An 18,698-nucleotide genomic window follows, 5' to 3' on the forward strand; every position below is an offset into this window, starting at 1 on the left:
CGAACACCGCGTGGTAAAGTGCGCCAAAATTCGATTCCCCTCCCACCTTCCCTGGCGCCTTTTTTGCACCAATAACAGCGCAGGGGAGGTGGGACAGGAACTACGACACCGGGGGCATTGAAAAAAATTGGAAAAAGTCATTGGCTGCCGAAATCAGGTGACCTCCATTTTAGACGAATAGTGGATTTCAAATCCGGGTCATATGAGAATGTGAACTTTGTGACTATGAGACAGGGATAGCTGTACAGGCAGGGATAGCTAGGGATAACCTTTATTTAGGGGGGAATGTTATTAAAAATAACTTTTTGGGGCTCAGGTGTGTAATTGTGATTTTTGTGAGATAAACTTTTTCCCATAGGGATGCATTGGCCAGCGCTGATTGGCCGAATTCCGTACTCTGGCCAATCAGTGCTGGCCAATGCATTCTATTAGCTTGATGAAGCAGAGTGTGCACAAGGGTTCAAGCGCACCCTCGGCTCTGATGTAGCAGAGCCGAGGCTGCACAAGGGTTCAAGCGCACCCTCGGCTCTGATGTAGGAGAGCCGAGGGTGCACTTGAACCCTTGTGCACCCTCAGCTCTGCTACATCAGAGCCGAGGGTGCGCTTGAACCCTTGTGCACACTCTGCTTCATCAAGCTAATAGAATGCATTGGCCAGCGCTGATTGGCCAATGCATTCTATTAGCCCGATGAAGTAGAGCTGAATGTGTGTGCTTAGCACACACATTCAGCTCTACTTCATCGGGCTAATAGAATGCATTGGCCAGCGCTGATTGGCCAGATTACGGAATTCGGCCAATCAGCGCTGGCTCTGCTGGAGGAGGCGGAGTCTAAGATCGCTCCACACCAGTCTCCATTCAGGTCCGACCTTAGACTCCGCCTCCTCCAGCAGAGCCAGCGCTGATTGGCCGAATTCCGTACTCTGGCCAATCAGCACTGGCTAATGCATTGTATTGGTGTGATGAAGCAGTGCTGAATGTGTATGCTTAGCATACACATTCAGCTCTACTTCATCGGGCTAATAGAATGCATTGGCCAGCGCTGATTGGCCAGAGTACGGAATTCGGCCAATCAGCGCTGGCTCTGCTGGAGGAGGCGGAGTCTAAGATCGCTCCACACCAGTCTCCATTCAGGTCCGACCTTAGACTCCGCCTCCTCCAGCAGAGCCAGCGCTGATTGGCCGAATTCCGTACTCTGGCCAATCAGCACTGGCTAATGCATTGTATTGGTGTGATGAAGCAGTGCTGAATGTGTATGCTTAGCACACACATTCAGCTCTACTTCATCGGGCTAATAGAATGCATTGGCCAATCAGCGCTGGCCAATGCATTCTATTAGCGTGAACTGAGTTTGCACAGGGGTTCTAGTGCACCCTCGGCTCTGCTACATCAGATTGCTACATCTGATGTAGCAGTGCCGAGTGTGCATCAGATGTGTAGTTGAGCAAAACTGACTCAGCACTGCTAAGTCTCTGCATTCGCATAGGAATGCATTGGCCAGCCTTCGGCCAATCAGCGCTGGCTCTGCCGGAGGAGGCGGAGTCTAAGGTCGGACCTGAATGGAGACTGGTGTGGAGCGATCTTAGACTCCGCCTCCTCCAGCAGAGCCAGCGCTGATTGGTCGAGTTCCGTACTCTGGCCAATCAGCACTGGCCAATGCATTTCTATGGGGAAAAGTTAGCTTGCGAAAATCGCAAACTGACAGGGATTTCCATGAAATAAAGTTACTTTTATGCCCCCAGACATGCTTCCCCTGCTGTCCCAGTGTCATTCCAGGGTGTTGGTATCATTTCCTGGGGTGTCATAGTGGACTTGGTGACCCTCCAGACACGAATTTGGGTTTCCCCCTTAACGAGTTTATGTTCCCCATAGACTATAATGGGGTTCGAAACCCATTCGAACACTCGAACATTGAGCGGCTGTTCGAATCGAATTTCGAACCTCGAACATTTTAGTGTTCGCTCATCTCTAGTTTTTATAGATTTATTTTAAAACAGGACGGGATTTTAAAATAACATTAACAGTGAATAGCTTTTTAAAGGTTATTCACGCATATGTGGGGCTCATACAGCAAAATTTTACTGATAGAGCCCCTTTAATGTTTCATATTGTCTGTTCATGTGTCCTCTGGTTTGTTAAGTGCTGCGGATTATGTTGGCGCTATATTAATAAATCTGTTATTATTATTATTCCTGCAGCAGTCTACAAAAGGGAGCAGGCCGCCCCCCTTCCCTATCCATTCCTAATACTAGTACTGGTTTCCTTACAGCTCTTTCACATCTGTGCCCAGTCTCCGTCTGTCGGGTTCCCGTGTTCTGCAGATAGAAGACGGAAACCCGACAGACAGTGTCTGGCTCTGAACGCCTTTGAGCGTTTTACACTCTCCGCGGCGAAATAGTTTTTTTTAAACCAGACACAAAGTCCTGCATGTCCAACTTTGTGTCCGGTTAAAAAAAAATGGTTTCGCCGCGGAGAGCATAAAACGCTCACGGCCGTACACTTTTCAAACCAATTCAAAGGAATGGGCTTGAAAAATGACTGCAGGTTTTCGTCTCCTGCCCTGTTTCGGGCAGGAGACAGAAACCTGCAAAACGGAAGTCGGGACGGAGATGTGAACCCAGCCTTACATGTAATTCTGCCAGAAGTAACTGTAATAGTGAACAAATATCTGAAAAAGCATAATGCAGCTGAAAAGCTGACACAGAAAATAAAATCTGAGTGCAATAGAGAAAACTGCTTACGCTGGGTTTACACTAGCGCCCGGAGTCCGTTCTGAGCTTTCCGTCTTCTGCATATAGAAGACAGAAGACGGAAAGCTGTCAGACTGAGTCCGGCCGTGTGCGCCGGTGAGCGTTTTATGCTCTCCGCCGCAAAACCGTTTTTTTTAAACCGGACACAGAGTACTGCATGTCCGACTCTATGTCCGATTAAAAAAAAAAAAACGGTTTCGCGGCGGAGAGCATAAAACGCGTCTCCTGCTCTGTTTTGTTCAGGAAACGGAAACCTGCATGAACGGAGACCGGGTGCAGATGTGAACGAGCCCTGAGTCTGTAAATAATATGGCATCAGCAATAACACAAGCGGTTAGAAGTAAATACAAGTACATAGTAGGCTTTTCTTACATTCTATGCCGTGAGATGCGGCTGAATCCTCTTAGTGCAGTTTACAGTGAAAACTAAGTGCAGTGCGTGAGGAGAGAACAGCCCCCTCCCCCCCTACACTGTCTGTGAACCCCTCTTGATCTCGAAAGGAACTAAAGAGGAAACTTCCCTAGTATCGGAGTGAATGGTGAATTAGCTAGAAGGGAGACACCTAGTGTCAGGAACTTTGCAGAGCTTTTTCAGACAGAAAACAGCAACAATTTAAAGAGGACCTTTCACCATCTGGGGCACATGGGGTTTTATACACCACTAGAAAGCCGAATTCAGCACATTATCGGCTTTCTCGTACTGTGCCCCGGTGAAAAGCTATTGGTGCCAGTACCGTAGCTTTTCACTGTCAGTGAAGAGCTACGGTGCCAGCACCAATAGCTCTTCACCGGGCGCACAGAAAGGGAAAGCCAATAGTTCGCTGAATTCAGCGCACTGTCAGCTTTCTAGCGATATATAAAACCGCACGTGCCCCAGATGGTGAAAGGTCCTCTTTAAATAAATTCCATTACTTTTTGGTCCAATATTATTTGCTCTACTAAATAAGACTAATTTGTCTGAAAGGTTAGAACTATTTAATTGCTATTGAAGGGGTCTTTTTTTTTTTGCCTTAAAGGGATTCTACCATTTAAACACTTTTTTTTTCTCCCTAACATGTCAGAATAGCCTTAAGAAAGGCTATTAGTCTCCTACCTTTATAAGTCGTCTCTGGTCCACCGTGTGGTGAAAAATCTGTTTTTTGTTGGTATGCAAATGAGTTCTCTCACAGCACTGAGGGCGGGCCCCAGCACTCAAACAGCACTGGGGGCGGCCCTAATGCTGCCAGAGAACTCTCCAGCACAGCCTCCATCTTCTCCTGGAATTAGGTCTTCATCGTGTCCTCTTCCGGCGGTATCTTCTAACTTCTAGGCCTTGGACCTAGGGCAAGCCGACTGCGCATGCTTGCAGCCACAAGAGAAATGGCAGCTTACACAGTACTGGAAGTGGCCATTTTCTCGTTGCGGGCATGCGCAGTCAGCTTGCCCAAGGCCTAGAAGTTAGAAGCTACCGCCAGAAAACGCAGTGAAGACCTCGTTCCAGAAGAAGACGGAGGCGGTGCCAGAAAGTTCTCTGGCAGCATTGGGGCCGCCCCCAGTGCTGTTTGAGCACTGGGGCCCGGCCCCAGTGCTGCAAGAGAACTCACTTGCATACCAACAAAAAACGGATTTTTCACCGAATGGTGGGCTGGAGACAAATAGCCTTTCTTAAGGCTATTCCAACGTGTTAGGGAGAAGAAAAAGTGTTTAAATGGTAGAATCCCTTTAACTACTTAACTAGCATGTTTAACAAATAGTTTATAAAAGGTTTTTATTAAAGTATCTCTATATTTCCTTTAATAATCGAGTGTAGGTTCTTGGGCAGAATTCTTGTATTCACAGCGGTTCTCTTTCACTACACAGATGTTATGCATTCTTTTTACTTGTTTCTTATGTTTCTCTTTAAGAAAATGGAGTTCAAGAAAAAGTAATTCAGAAGATGTTACCGGACCTATTGAGTGTCTTCCAGAGTTGGTGGCGGCATGTGGAGGCAAAGAAGAAATCTTCTTTTCTTTTGTAGATAGTGAGCTTTCATCTGCACAGATTTCACAGGTAATCCATTATATTTTTGTAACAGTTTCCCTTTTGCGATCAGCCAATATAACCACAGATGGATGAAGGAAATGTATTTGGTTATCTCATTACTTTACCACTTTTCAATGGCTGGGAAATATTAAGGAGGAAATGAACATTGAGTTCTTCAGCCTAATATATTGGATGTGGATAAAAAGGTAAGGAGTACAGGTCTGTAGGACTTTTACAAGGGCCAAACTGATATGGCTAGACTCAGAGCATCTTTAAAACAGCAGGATTTGTGGTGTGTTTGCTGTGGGTAGAGGTTAGCACCTACTAAAAGTGGTTCAAAAAAGGACTAACAGTGATATGGTAGTGTCATGGGTACACAGGTCTGTCCCATCTTATCCGATCTCACAGAAGTCCTCCTGTAGCACAATTTCTGAAAAAGTTATTGCAGACTCCGATGAAATATACAATTTCTGGGGTCCAACACCCGGGACTCTTGTAGATCGGAAGTTTGAAGTGTCACAGAGCGGTCACTTCAGTTTCACAGACCATGTGAGGTCACCTTCATCTGTCAAATGGCCTGTTTGCAGGTCAGTCACATTCAAGTTAAAGGGGCTGAGCTGCGAAACCACGCACTGCTACTGTACAATGTTTTTAGTAGAATCTGAGCCTTGCGGTCTCTTCAGATAGCTGATTGGCGGCAGCGTTGTAGCCTCGCTGTTCTTCAGTTGATGACCAATCCAGTGGATTGGTTATCAGACTTAAAAGCTCAAATAACCCCTTTAAGGAGATATCCGTTCCTTTAACAAGGTAAAAAAATATTCTTCTACATGTAATCTGAGAAATTGGAAGCAAAGTTGTTATATTCAAACCAGGGGTTTTGCTAAAGGCTCACAGGCCCACTCACCATTACAACTTCATTCATAGCTGCCATTCCTGTCTGTAAGACTATGGCTACACAGCTATTGTAGTCACGACCTGAGTGTATGTGTGAATGTCAGGAGAAACCGCCAACTAATGTGCTCTAACCAGGCTGGATTGTATGCGTCTTGTGGTCTGTAACGTGTATATTTAATAAGTAATTTGAGAGACACTCCCAGTACTGGAACATCTATAGTACAGAACATCAGTTTTCCTTCTATTTTATAGAGCTAAATAAATGGTCCTGAATAGAAATCTAATAAATGTGATGTATTTATGTGACATTCATACTTAACTAGACTTGTTAACCAACCCCGATCCAGGTTTATGGCTATCCACTTCATTAGGTGCTTAATATGATATTGCTTCTCCTCATTAAGCTGTTGTTCCTACACATGGCAATGTTTTCTCCACAGACTATTATGTGCTTTCCATTAGGAGCGAGCATTTTAATCCAGACCCTGTTTGTCCCTGGAGTATATATGGTGTATTGCTCAGTGTCAGGATGAATTGTACACCTTTCGTATATGTTCATGCAGATGAAGGATTTCAATCACTAGTTAATGACTCTTTCCACCTATTCTCACTTTGGTATTTTCTCCTTGGTGCTCTAGCGCATGAAATATTTCCATGTAAACAGTCAATACAATAATTGCAGAATCTAAATTTTTGTCCATCAGAGCTTACAGATATCAATATAGATGTCTTAAATGTGCATTGTCCCCTATTGAACCTAGAACAGATCCTGTTGCAGTTTCTTAATGTTACTACACTGTTACTATTGAGCTTTACAGGAGCTCTATGAAAGAGCTCTGTGCAGCACTCATAGAGACTTCTTTATTATAGCCTTCGATTTGACAACACATTTCGGCTAGATTCACATAACTGTGCTGTTTATCATGGAGCTAACATCCATCGAAGGAGCTTATTTACATAACAGGTAGTCACTTGCCGCTTGTGAAGAGGTGACCACTGAGACCAGAGATTGGCTGCAGTGGTCCCCTCTCACAAGGGGGACGGGACCTGTATCTAAATAAATGGATCTGCCAGTGTGGAAACAAAAGCACTGGGAGAGGTAAGTACTCCTGAAAACATACAAATTGAAACACATAAAACTAGGAGGACCCCTTTAAGGATTAGTCTTAACGTTAATATTGACATTCTGTGATTGATCGTCGCATTTCCCATTGTTCTCCGATTTGCTACAAGTAAGGAGTGGGAATGACTAGCATTTCAAATAAAAATGTAACGTCTACTTCAGGAACTCAATTACTATAAAACAAAAAGAATCAGACTAATGGTAATTTGTACAAATTGGAACAAGCTTTCACTTACCGCATTTCTGTCGTAATGGAAGTTGCGCACACAGCGAGTTTCAAATGTGATGAAAAATTATTAGGACATTGTTATAATTAGCTCGGGGAGAACTCAGAAGTAAACTTACCTAATTTATTTGCATAAATTGTCATTCTGTTATCTTTTAAACCAAATGCAAATTGGCTCTGTCTGATACGATGATGGTTATTTGGCTGAAAAGCACTTCAATTTGCGTAGCAATCTGGTGCCGACTCTACTGTGAGGCGATCCCAGGTAACATCAAAATTCAGAATTATTCCAGAAATTAGCAGGTTTAAAGCATCAATTTAAGTGCTAATTGCAGTAGTAATGAGAAAAAGCAGTACTAGTGCGAGATTTGCATCTTTTGCCACATCAGTATGCCTGCAGCGGCTGCTAACTGGAAGAGGATTTGGCTGCTAATTAAATAATTGTATGCATGGTGGCGTCCTTGTCTGATTCAATAGATGAAGATTAATCCTCAGATAAATATGTTTGGCTGGTGTTCCTAGTACCTGCAAAAATAGACTGAGCGTATACGCTGCCCCTCTCCTCTTCCACAGTCTGTCAGTATATGTATGCAAACATGTATCTGCCGTGTGGAGTCTTATTTATGGTTGTGTGTGCGGTGGATTTCCTTATCACACAAGCAGTATATAAGCCAAAATAATAGCTTGTAAGCAGTTGCTTGTATGTAAATGGATTATGGAAAAACTGATACACGTTACAGCAGTTGGTGCTGCGTTATTCGGATACAGGGTAGAGTTATGGTACATTTCTGTATAGTGGACAGTGAGAAAACACAAGAAATACACTGCAGCACAATGTCTTACATTCCTGCACATAAAAAGTACTCAAAATCTATATACACTCAATGTGACTATATATATATATATATATGTATAGACATTCTTCTATTACAGTAACTATCTGTATTATTTTTAAGATTTATTGTATAGGACAATAGTAAATCTGCCCCAGTGTCTTACTGCTGTTCTGTCTTACTGTCTTGTTGCAGGCATGGAACTTTGTATCAAATCTTCCAGTGATTGACATTCAGATGACCATTAAAGGATGGTGGGAGGATCCAGTACCAGCACACAATGAACTCTCCGTGCCTATCATTTTTCCAGGGAGACAGGAGAAAACATGGATTTCATTACATGCTGATCAGGAGTATGTTCTGCAGGTGAATCTGCAGCGGATACGGGCAGGACACAGAAAGGTACAGAGCCAGCATGCTTACACACTAATAATGGGAACACTTTGCTAAAGATCTGCATGAGCTTGTGAGATCTATACATGCCAGGGTTAGTTCTTAGAATCTGCTTCAGTCAGTTGCAGTTCTGACAACAAGAAACAAGTTTTGGATCAGCATTTATTCTAATATGTATGGCCGACTTGAGACGCATCTGCAGAGTTGGGTTCGCTATAGCGGGAGTATAAGGAGTTATTTACAGATTAGTGCGGCACCATTATAAACCATCTTTGTGAGAAGTTGTTCTGATGATATGCTTGATATAGACAGTCACCGCTCTGGACATATCTATGTTAGTAAATACTTGTATTCTCCATAAAGTAACAATTCTGGAGTATCTTTTCTTATAATCCTACTTGACGCTGTTTCTGTTATTTCTAATTGACAACAAAGTGTTAGCATTCTTGTTGTCTCATAGGAGTGCAGCATCACACCCCAAAATAGTAACAGATCAATATCTAAAGGAATCAAAAGAGGAACAGAACAAAGCAGAGGTGTAAGAAAAGATGCTTCAGAATTGCTATTTCATAGAGTACAATTACACTCATTGTAAAAAATACACTAAGAAGGAATTGTTAGAATTGAATAAACTGTGTGAACGTAATGATGATATATGTGATTACAATATTAGAGGATAAGTTTATAAGGGAAAACTGTACAATTGAAAGGGGGATCTAGTGTATTAGGCCACCTCTGGATTCGGCATGGAGGTACACAGGTTCTGTATGATATCCTGCAGCACTTTGCCCATAGGTGTTGCAGATGGTCCTGTAGCACTTGTACGGTGAAGAATCTGGTGGACGAGTAGGCCAAGGAAGTGTTCCAATATACTGTAGACATTCCAGGGAAACCCTGCTGTTTGTGAGAAAGCTATTCTGCTGAAAAATGTCATTTAGAAGCCCTGCCATGGGAGGTAACACATGTGGATGCAGGATGTCCTGTATATATTGCTGAGCTGTTACTGTCCCTTATATTACTACTAGTCCAGTTCTGGGAATGGTTTCCCATTAATAACACTAGTAAGGTCAGTCAGTGGCAGGGCGCATAAAGAGTAGAGTGACATCAAGTTTCCTTAAGTGAAATGCTCCTAAATGGTCTGGTCAGAGATAGGGGTATGTAACGAAGATTGGATGGTGCACAAGGAAACTGAAGGAGCTGCTTGTCTTTGTCAGAGGATCAAACAATCTTCTCTTCTGTCTGAGGTGTCTGGAGCCTGAACAGCGAAACCGTTTTTTTTCAACCGGACACAAAGTCCTGCATGTCCGACTTTGTGTCTGGTTAAAAAAAAAAAAAGTTTCGCTGCGGAGAGCAGAAGGCGCTCATGGGCGGACACTTTTCAAACCCATTCGAATAAATGGGTTTGACAACTGCCTGCCGGTTTCCGTCTCCTGTCCAGTGTCTCGGGCAGAAAACAGAAACCTGCAAAACGGAGATCGGGCGCTGGTGTGAACCCGCCCTTAAAGCGTTCCATAGTTATTACCGCATAAAGTGACACATCTGCTTTTAAAAATGGAGCTCTGTCAGGAAAGGGGTTAAAGAGTTAACTGTCTAGTGCTGCTTAACCCTTCATTTTATTCATATTGTATTTCTTTCAGGGAAAACAGGACAGTAAAGCAATTGCTCCAAAATTTCCTAAGGCAAAGGATGAAGGATGTTTTTTAATCCTGGGAGAGGTGGACAAGAAAGAACTTGTTGCACTTAAGAGAGTGGGCTATGTAAGGAATAGAAGCACAGTGTCCATTGCATTTTACACTCCAGATAATATTGGAAGGTGAGCGGCAGTGACTATTACAGGTAATATAACAGCGCTTCTCAAGGCTTTATTGTAATGCTTCTTCCTTTCCTTCTTTTCTCAGGTGCATCTACACACTGTATCTCATGAGTGACAGCTACCTGGGCATGGACCAACAGTATGACTTGTATCTCAACATTATTCCAGCCAGTATATCAGCCCAAGTGAACACTGAGGTCTCGGCCTCTCTGAGTGACCCGGTCTTGAAGTAACCTGACCTCTACAACTCTACCAGGGGAAAGCTTTTTGTGAAAACATCTGTTAGGTCATTCCGAAAAAGGAATTACTTTATGTTTCCCTGAGAGGAGTTGAGTTTCTATCTCAACACAACGTGCTTGTAACTGGGTGCCCGAGGAATGCAGAGCCACATTGGCCTTCTCTAAAGTTGCCTTCTGAGTAGTAACCATTTATGTCATGAAATTGTGCATTGTAAACTGTAAAAAAAAAAAAAAAATACACCCCCATTAATACTTAGGGATGAATTACAATGTATTTGCTATGTAAAAATTATTCTAAGAAAATACTGTATGGAAATGTGTATAGCATTCAGAATGACCCCAGTCTCTGTTCACATTACTGCTAGTCTCCATTTTTCTTTTTGACATCAAGAATGGCATTTTCTGCAGGATTATTCTTTCTGTAAGGCCGAGGCCTCATGTTGCGGCAAAGCTGCTTATTTTGTTGTGTTTTTTTAGCTAAATCCAGGAGTGGCTGCAAAAGGAATGGGATATACGAAGGGAACACTTCTACTTCTGCTCAGTCCACTCCTGTCTTTAGCTCAAAATTCACAGCTAAATCTGTAACAAAAAGCAACTTTTCAGCCACGTGGGTCCTTAGCCTTAAAGGGAAAAACCTTAATAGGTTCTACTAACTAAGTATTATTAAGCAGAATTCATTCAGATTTGTTATAATCTGTGAAAGCTGGCATGTATCCACTATGAACAGATGCCATAATGCTAATGTGAATAGAGCCTTACACAAATAAAATCTCACACCGATCAAACATTCCTGTTAATGTGTACATTACAGATATGGATCTCAATGTTTACCAAATGACTTTTCCAGTTTTTAAGCTTATCACTTATCCACAGTGTCTTATCCGCTGTGTGCCCCACCAGTCAAGAGAAAAGGAGAGTGGTTCACATTGTATGAGTGGAACGGTTGGTTGAGCATCCACCATTTCATTCATTTTTCCTGGACTGCCAAAGGATAAGTTCACACAGTGGAAAACCTTTCCGCCATGTGGCTTTTTTGTGCGGCTAGCCGCGACGGGATGCCAATGCAGTACATCGGCATCTCGTCGCGGCGTCCCGCTCCTGATTAGGCCTGAAGGAATGGGCCTAAGCAGGAGGGTGTTTCAAGCTGCAGATGCCACGGCTGACTCTGCTCCGGAATCTATGTGAAGATAGGGCATGTCGCATATTTTTTCTGCTAGCTGAAAAAAATTGCTAGCGGTTTTGCAGGCGAATTTTGAGGCATCAAAATCCACCTGCAAAAAACTCAGTGTGAACATACCCAAAAAGAAGCAAACAACAGTGCTTGGCTATCTTTGGCAGTGGCATAGTGATGAATGAAAGGAAGCCCCTCTTCTTCTGACCGCTACTAGTAGATGATAGTAACAAGTAACAACTAGTAGCAAAGATAAGATGCAATACAATACAATGTCTTGCAAGATGTACATTAGTATCCAGTAGTCTCCTGGGCCTTGTACATTCACAATAACTTGTAAGCCAAGACCTGCCAAAAATTTACTAGAAGAATATGTGCCTCAATACTTGCTATAGATAAGGATTTGGCCAAATGCGTTATGCTGTGGATCCCCTAACAGTAAATGTACCCACTTTTACTGCACACATTCCACAGTAAAGACTTTGCCAATACGCATATGGTGTCTTATATACTTCTACATAGGATCATAGTACATGGTTTGCTATGACTATTGAGAAATCTTTCATTGGCAGTTTCTATCATATACATTCATTCAAAAGTTTAGTAAACTAGTAATCTGCTGATACTTTAATATTGTCCTGCCAAGTACAGCAACTATAACATGCATGGCTCTGTGCTTGATAAGTAGTGAAGAAGCCATAGTGCTTGTCCAAACCCCATGGCAAATTCAGTCCACTAATTGGTGGGGATTTGGGGCATCAGACCCCCAAGAATCGGATATTCATAACCTATGCTAAGGATAAATAATCTCCATGAAAGTCCCAGAGACTTGGCTTTTGGTTGTCAGTTCCACTTTGGTAGTTTTCATAGTTTGTAGGGTAAGTGGTTCTTATAACAGTGGAATCATAAATAGAATTCTTTCATTATTAGGATTGATATTGTGTTATCTGATTGAATCTTCAGATCCTTTTCGATGATTTAGCCTGTGACCTTAAAAATTCCAAAGCCTCAACTCCGACGGTTGTTAATATTCAGAAGTCCCTGCTTTCTATGAAGGTCTATGAGAATATAAATGGAGGATCTCAGAGATCTGAATAGAAAAGTGACTTCCATCTGTTTTATGATTCATCTGATCAGTCTGACAATCACATGACCTGCCAGAGGACCCATTTTGGGCTAGATAAAATGAACAGTGCACCCAGAGACTGGCTACATTGTTCCCTACACATAAATATTCCCTGTGAAGAATAACCCTCGGAGTTGGGCTTTAATAGACGTATGATTATGGTGACCAGTTGTTAGGTTATAGATACACTCAGATTGCTGAGTTATTGAAGTATTCTTTTTATTATTCAAAATTTCAGCAAGGTATATGTGTCATTTCGGTTAGAGCCCTTCAGCAGGCAAAGGTGCAAAAGGAAGTAATGTGACCATGCCGCTGTGGAAAAAATGGGGAAAATCTTTCTCTTAATTTCTGAAAAACTTTATTTTGTATGATGAGTTTGAATATCACTAGAGCGTGATCTCAGCAACAAGACTATCTGTGAAATAACTTGGTTATTTTTACTTCTTTTACGTTTTACTTTCTTCGTGCCTTTTACTTCTTTATCTTCTTTTTGTTGTATTTGAAAAATATGAAAAATTCTATAGAATTGAATCAGTTTACATTGATTTTTTTTTCATTTTCAGTAATTGTTACACTCAATCTTCAGATGTTCCTCTGCTTACACAAGAGTATTTCTATGAATAACTTGCCCTCATGTCCATCCAGGTGTAAAGGTTTGATCTCAGAGACTGCGTCTGTATTAGTATTAAGGGTAACCAGACTTGGTGCTTTCAGCATACTTGATATCCCTAGTATGTAAATAACTGGGTTCTGAAAGTAATAAAAGATTATTATTGCTGTATAAATCTAAAAGCACATGATTGTAACATCCAGAGAAATCACAAGCAAAGCGCTTATGTACAAATATACATAGACAGTGTCTTTAAAGCCTAAATATACAAATTCTTTCCAGGTATATTTTTGCTGATTTCAGAATGTTATACATATTTATGAGTGTGTAACCCAGGAGCAATATGCAAATAAAGAGTAATGATATTTCAGCTGCCGACAGTGTCTTCTCGTGTCTGTTTATGCCGCTGAATTAACCCCCAGAAAGTGTATACAGTGTCTATAGATGCTGGGATGCCAGTACAATTGTTCTTCATTTTCAGAACTGGTTAGAATATCCACAATAAAAGCTCTCCTTGAGTCAGGCAGCCTGACACTTAAAGGGCTTGTCCCATCTCAAGGATCCTATCTATACTAGTAACTTATGTAAATTGAAGACTTTTCCTAAATATATTGTTTTAGAAATGCTGCTTTGTTTGCCTGCTATGTGACCTTATTCCTTCCATTGTTTACAAAGCATTTCTATAACTACCGCCCTATAGAACAAATAACGTCACTCACTCTTTGCTCTTGCCGGCAGGACAATCGTTCAGCTAATTGTAGTTTGCTGATAAAGCCGAGTCTGTTATCTCTCTATGTAAAAACACAGATAACACTGAGTCCCTTCTGTAAGCATCTGCATATTATCTGACCTGTATAAGTGTTGTATGTCCCGTTCAGCCAGAGGGGGGGGGATAAATACAGGGAGTGAGAAGCAGACACTGCAGGCAGACTGCTGAGACACTGAGATGGGAAAAAGCGTTTAACTTCTTTGGTATCCAGACTTTCTGAGGGGAAGTCCTCAATCATGGATTTTGATTTGTTAAAAAAAAGCAAACAAACAAGGTGTTCAGAACAGGGCAGAGATCGACCTGTTGGTTGACTGTTTCATGTGAATATGATATGTAGCAATGTCTACAACCTTTTCAGGTGTTAATGCGAAGTGGTACACCATACAGCCACCTAAATATAGGCTTCAAAGGAAGTGTGCCACCAGATTCCAGCCGACGCAGATTGAAAGATTAGGGTCACATTAACCAAATAGTGTTTTACCCTTGTGAAATTTTGCCTTTGTTGTTGATATCTCTGTTTTTGTCATTATGTAAATGAGCTTCTTGGTGCAGAGAGGGCAATGCAGTTGATCCAAAAAGGTAAGCAGCAACACTCTCATTGCTCATGAGAGGTAATTTACTTATTGACAAAACCATTGCATGTCAGCAATGGTAGCATTGAGTCACAAGGGGAAAATACAGGTAGTTGTTTTAGATTACTCTAGCCTATCTGCCTGCAGAGCTGACTTGATGTGCTGCGGTCTAGTTATTAATTTCACTTTAAATATCTGTTTCAACTATTTGTTGACAGCCCTTTTCTTATTTTTGTTTCTCTTTTCCTCCTCATATTGGGATATACATCAATGTTTTGTTGTGTTCTTATCTTCAGAGGGCTTGAAGCTGTTCTGTGGTCCTTCTTTCTGAAGCATTTATGATGTAGTCAGTGTGGGGAAGGTAGCTTGGTAAGTACAATGGTGCGGACCCAACCAGTCGAGACAGAGACTTATTGTCTGGTGCAGACAGGTTTATTTGGAAAAAAACCTGCAATATAAATATACCTTCACTTCAGGTACAAATATGAGCAAATGAAAAACAGCCTTAACTTTAGGCAAAACAAAGAAAATGCTGGTCGTCCGAGTACTAACTTAACAGTATAATGCTAAATATACTTGTGGCTTACTATCAACCACACAAACAAAACAAAGTAGCACAGTACAGTCTCACCAGACTCTCAGTGTTTCAGGAGAGACCCAGGCGCCTCATCTGACTCTCAGGATCTGCCCTGAATCTGCAGCCTTATACGGCCCAGTAATGAGCCCAGGACCCACACCTAGGCTGAGGCCTACACAGGACCCATCCAGGACCACACATATGTCAGAAACCTGGGGTTGATATGCCGGGACTCCAGCACTCTGCCTGTCACCTTCTCACATCACTTATTCTCAATGGATTCCTCTTTGTAAGAGTACAGTATCTTGCTTGATCCTTGATGGACAGGTTGTGCCACTGTTTTGAAAAAAAAAATTAAAAAAAAAATTGAATGTATGTATCAATCAAGCTACTACAGGTCCCTGTGTCTGCATTTTTTTTCCTTTAATTTGTGTTACATCTTGTCCCTAACCTGTTTGTGGCCTGTCTATGATGCAGATGGGATACATCTTGTCTCTACTCATGAGATAGCAGGATAGAAGAGGTAAATGCTCTTTCTATTCACTGTCCTGTTATGCGCTGGCGTTTCATTGATGCTTTTTGAAAGCTGATTTAGACGCATTCACTGCACAGTGTACAGATCCGGAATAAAACACAACTCTGTACACACTATAGAAAACAGCTGATCTTGGGAGTGCCAGGTGCTGGACAAGCCATCAATATGAAGTCATATCCTTTAAGCAATGTCATTTTATCCATTGTCTGCATATAGTATTTAAAAACTCAATGGCATGAGTAAAAACCTCAGCCGGTAGTTAAGGTTAACATTTTAAACAGTACGTTGAAGTATTTAGCAAAGGATGAACGTAATAATATTAAAGTTTGGAAATAAATCACTTGAGAGCAATCCCTTGTGCCATGTGTGTGGTGATGCATTCATTACAGTGTCGGTGCTTTACACTGCTGTGATTTAAGCCTGAAGGACTGTCAACTGCTTAGTGTTCAGGTTAAAGAAACAAGGAAAGGAAATCTTTTCTGGCCACAGGAAGGATTCATTAAAGGGTGAAGATAAAGAAGTAAGATAAGGAAGCTGTAATAAAAATGGATCTAAAGACAGAATTAGTCATCGGGGGATGAAGCGGTTATTATGAACATGGATACTTTTCCAGTAATTTGGAAGTGTCCATGTCACGCTGTAAATAAAGTTGAAAACCGTTATCAAGGGATGAAAGTAATATAATTTCAGGCACACTGTGTCAAACCAGTCACAACAGCCTACCTAAGTGATACGGATACATACATATGCCATGGATACTGTTGTTTCAGATTGTCTTGAGATACTGTGAACAGTGGTTTCCAGATTTAACCAGCCGGATATGCTAAAAATGAGTGATCAGTTATTATCTGACCACTGTAAACATCATGGATCCCGTGAGTGGGATTCCTTTTCTTATTGGTGATAGATAGTTAAGACCCTATTACATGGGCCAATGGTTGGCCAACTATCGGGAACTAATGTCAGGTGATTGCATTTGTACATGTGAGCACCACATCACCCTTTCTAGATACATAGATGTCCTGCTGACAAACACTGAAACCACATGGGACATGTACGCCGTGTGCTAGATCCTTTACACTCTGTTGAACCGGAGATGAGGAAAAAATCTTTTCACTCCCATTATCATAATCTGTAGGGTTCCTACTGGTCAGAACACCAGCAGTCACATTATTATGGTGTACAGACTGTAAATATGTTATTAAAAAAAAAAAAAAAAAAAAAAAAACATTCAAGAGTGATACACCCATATTAAAGGGATAGGAAATAGCTCCATACTCTGTTTTAGGCCCATACTCTGTCATCCTGTTTATTTTTCATATCTGTTTTTTGGGGGGGGTTATTCAGCTAGCTGGGAAAATAAAGCTTCCTGACCTATCTTGAGGTAGAATGAGTACTGAAATCCCATGGGAGGTTAAAAAGTACTAAACACCAAAAATGCTGCAAAAAATACTAAACATAGGCTGAATTTAAAAACCACATTAAATACAAAAAAAAAAAAAACACTGAAAACAGCTGATTTTGGAGGCAGTTTGTTTTAACTGCAAAAAAGCAGTGTGAACTCACTACTATGGTGCTGACCAAACAGGTCAGGGAGTATGGTGCAGCACACTACAGTATCAGGCAGAACACGAACAGTGTATACAGACTAAAATCAGAGCAGTCAGAATACAAACAATAAGTTAAAACAGACAAGCGTTCAGGACTAGTAACAGGCACTAAATCAGAAATACACTATAACATCCTGATAGCCGACAGCTGGAGATAAAACCAGAATCCAAAGTAGGACATCAAGACCAGAAGAAGAGGTGCATACATAGTGCAAGGCCCATAGGCCACAGCTAGCAGACATATAACAAAGCCAATAGACCAAACATCAATAACAGAAGCCCAAAGGTCAGTAGTAGCAGAGGTATAGCAGAATCCCCTAGGTCAGACATTCATAACAGAAACCCTGTAAGCCACAGGTAGCAGTGGTACTAAAATAATGCAAGGCTGAAGGCCAAACTTTCATAGCAGACGCCCGAAGATCACAGGTAGCAGAGATACAGAAGTCTGAAGGTCAAACGTGGCATACAGAATGACGTGTCCAATTGTGGAAGATAGGAGAACATATATATCCACACAATAGTAGAGATGCCCAAATGATGGAAGAACAAAGGCAATTACAGAGACGAGGTTACAATGTAGAAGGTTAAATGCAAACACAGAATTACAGACATAACTCCGACACAAAGCAGAAACATACATCAAACACAAAAAGCAAAAGAATAGCATGCATGCTTCCAAACATCAGATAATGATTCAGACAACTGAAGTATTGCTCAGCCAGGGTGTGGCTAGAGAAGCAGACTTGTTTGCACACAGGAAGACAGGAATTGGCAGAAAGAAGCTTGGAGGTGAGAACATTAATCCGTAAAGATACGGCATAACACAAGTATCTAGGAAGAAAATTAGTCTACCAGCAAGCACATGGTGTTAGTGCTACACATAAACATGTGGCTACAGCTAGCAGTAAGGTTCCTAGCTTAGCCCAAGTGCTTTATTCACACCAGTGATGTTCAGTATTGCCATGTAATGTGAGTCACAGGAAGTTAGGGAGCAGAATCTCTTTATTTCTACATATGCCATCTACATAGCTAGTCTCCAATTACTAGTTCATGGGCAAATGAAAACTGGAAATGGAGTATGCAGAGGGGAAATAAAAGGAGTTCTGCTGCTGGAAGCCATGTGAGAAGGCTAAGGATTTCTTAAAGATTAAGCATGTACACTGGGGCCTAGGAGACAGGCTTCAGAGATTGATTTGGTATTATTCCTTTTCTATCTTTTAATCCCATATTATTTTATTGTATTGTAACTGTATTTGCTTGCCACCCACTGATATATATTTCTGTATATGTTAAGTGGCTAGTGCCGACCCACTTGGGTTAATAAATATATAAAATTTAGAAAGCTTGTTTTGTATTATCCTATAAGGCCCGGACACACTCGCGGCGCACGAGTGGAAATTAAGGAAGAAGAGTGATCAACAGGTGTGCCAGAGTGGCTTTGGTGAGGCATGATCCTTCA

General features: G+C 41.6%; 1 protein-coding gene across 1 annotated transcript in view; it reads left to right on the forward strand.

Annotated features, from left to right (window-relative positions):
* Window positions 1–11,319, forward strand: part of ASCC3 (activating signal cointegrator 1 complex subunit 3) — a 454,027-nt gene extending 442,708 nt beyond the window's left edge. Inside the window, exons 39-42 of the mRNA XM_075268175.1 lie at window positions 4,631–4,775; window positions 8,020–8,226; window positions 9,855–10,030; window positions 10,116–11,319. Coding sequence (XP_075124276.1) covers window positions 4,631–4,775; window positions 8,020–8,226; window positions 9,855–10,030; window positions 10,116–10,263 — 676 coding nt within the window. The 3' untranslated portion in view covers window positions 10,264–11,319. The remainder of the gene's footprint in view (window positions 1–4,630; window positions 4,776–8,019; window positions 8,227–9,854; window positions 10,031–10,115) is intronic.
* Window positions 11,320–18,698: the final 7,379 nt, after the last annotated feature.

The sequence above is a fragment of the Leptodactylus fuscus genome, chromosome 3 (genome assembly GCF_031893055.1).
Source record: "Leptodactylus fuscus isolate aLepFus1 chromosome 3, aLepFus1.hap2, whole genome shotgun sequence".
In the NCBI taxonomy this organism is placed as follows: domain Eukaryota; kingdom Metazoa; phylum Chordata; class Amphibia; order Anura; family Leptodactylidae; genus Leptodactylus; species Leptodactylus fuscus.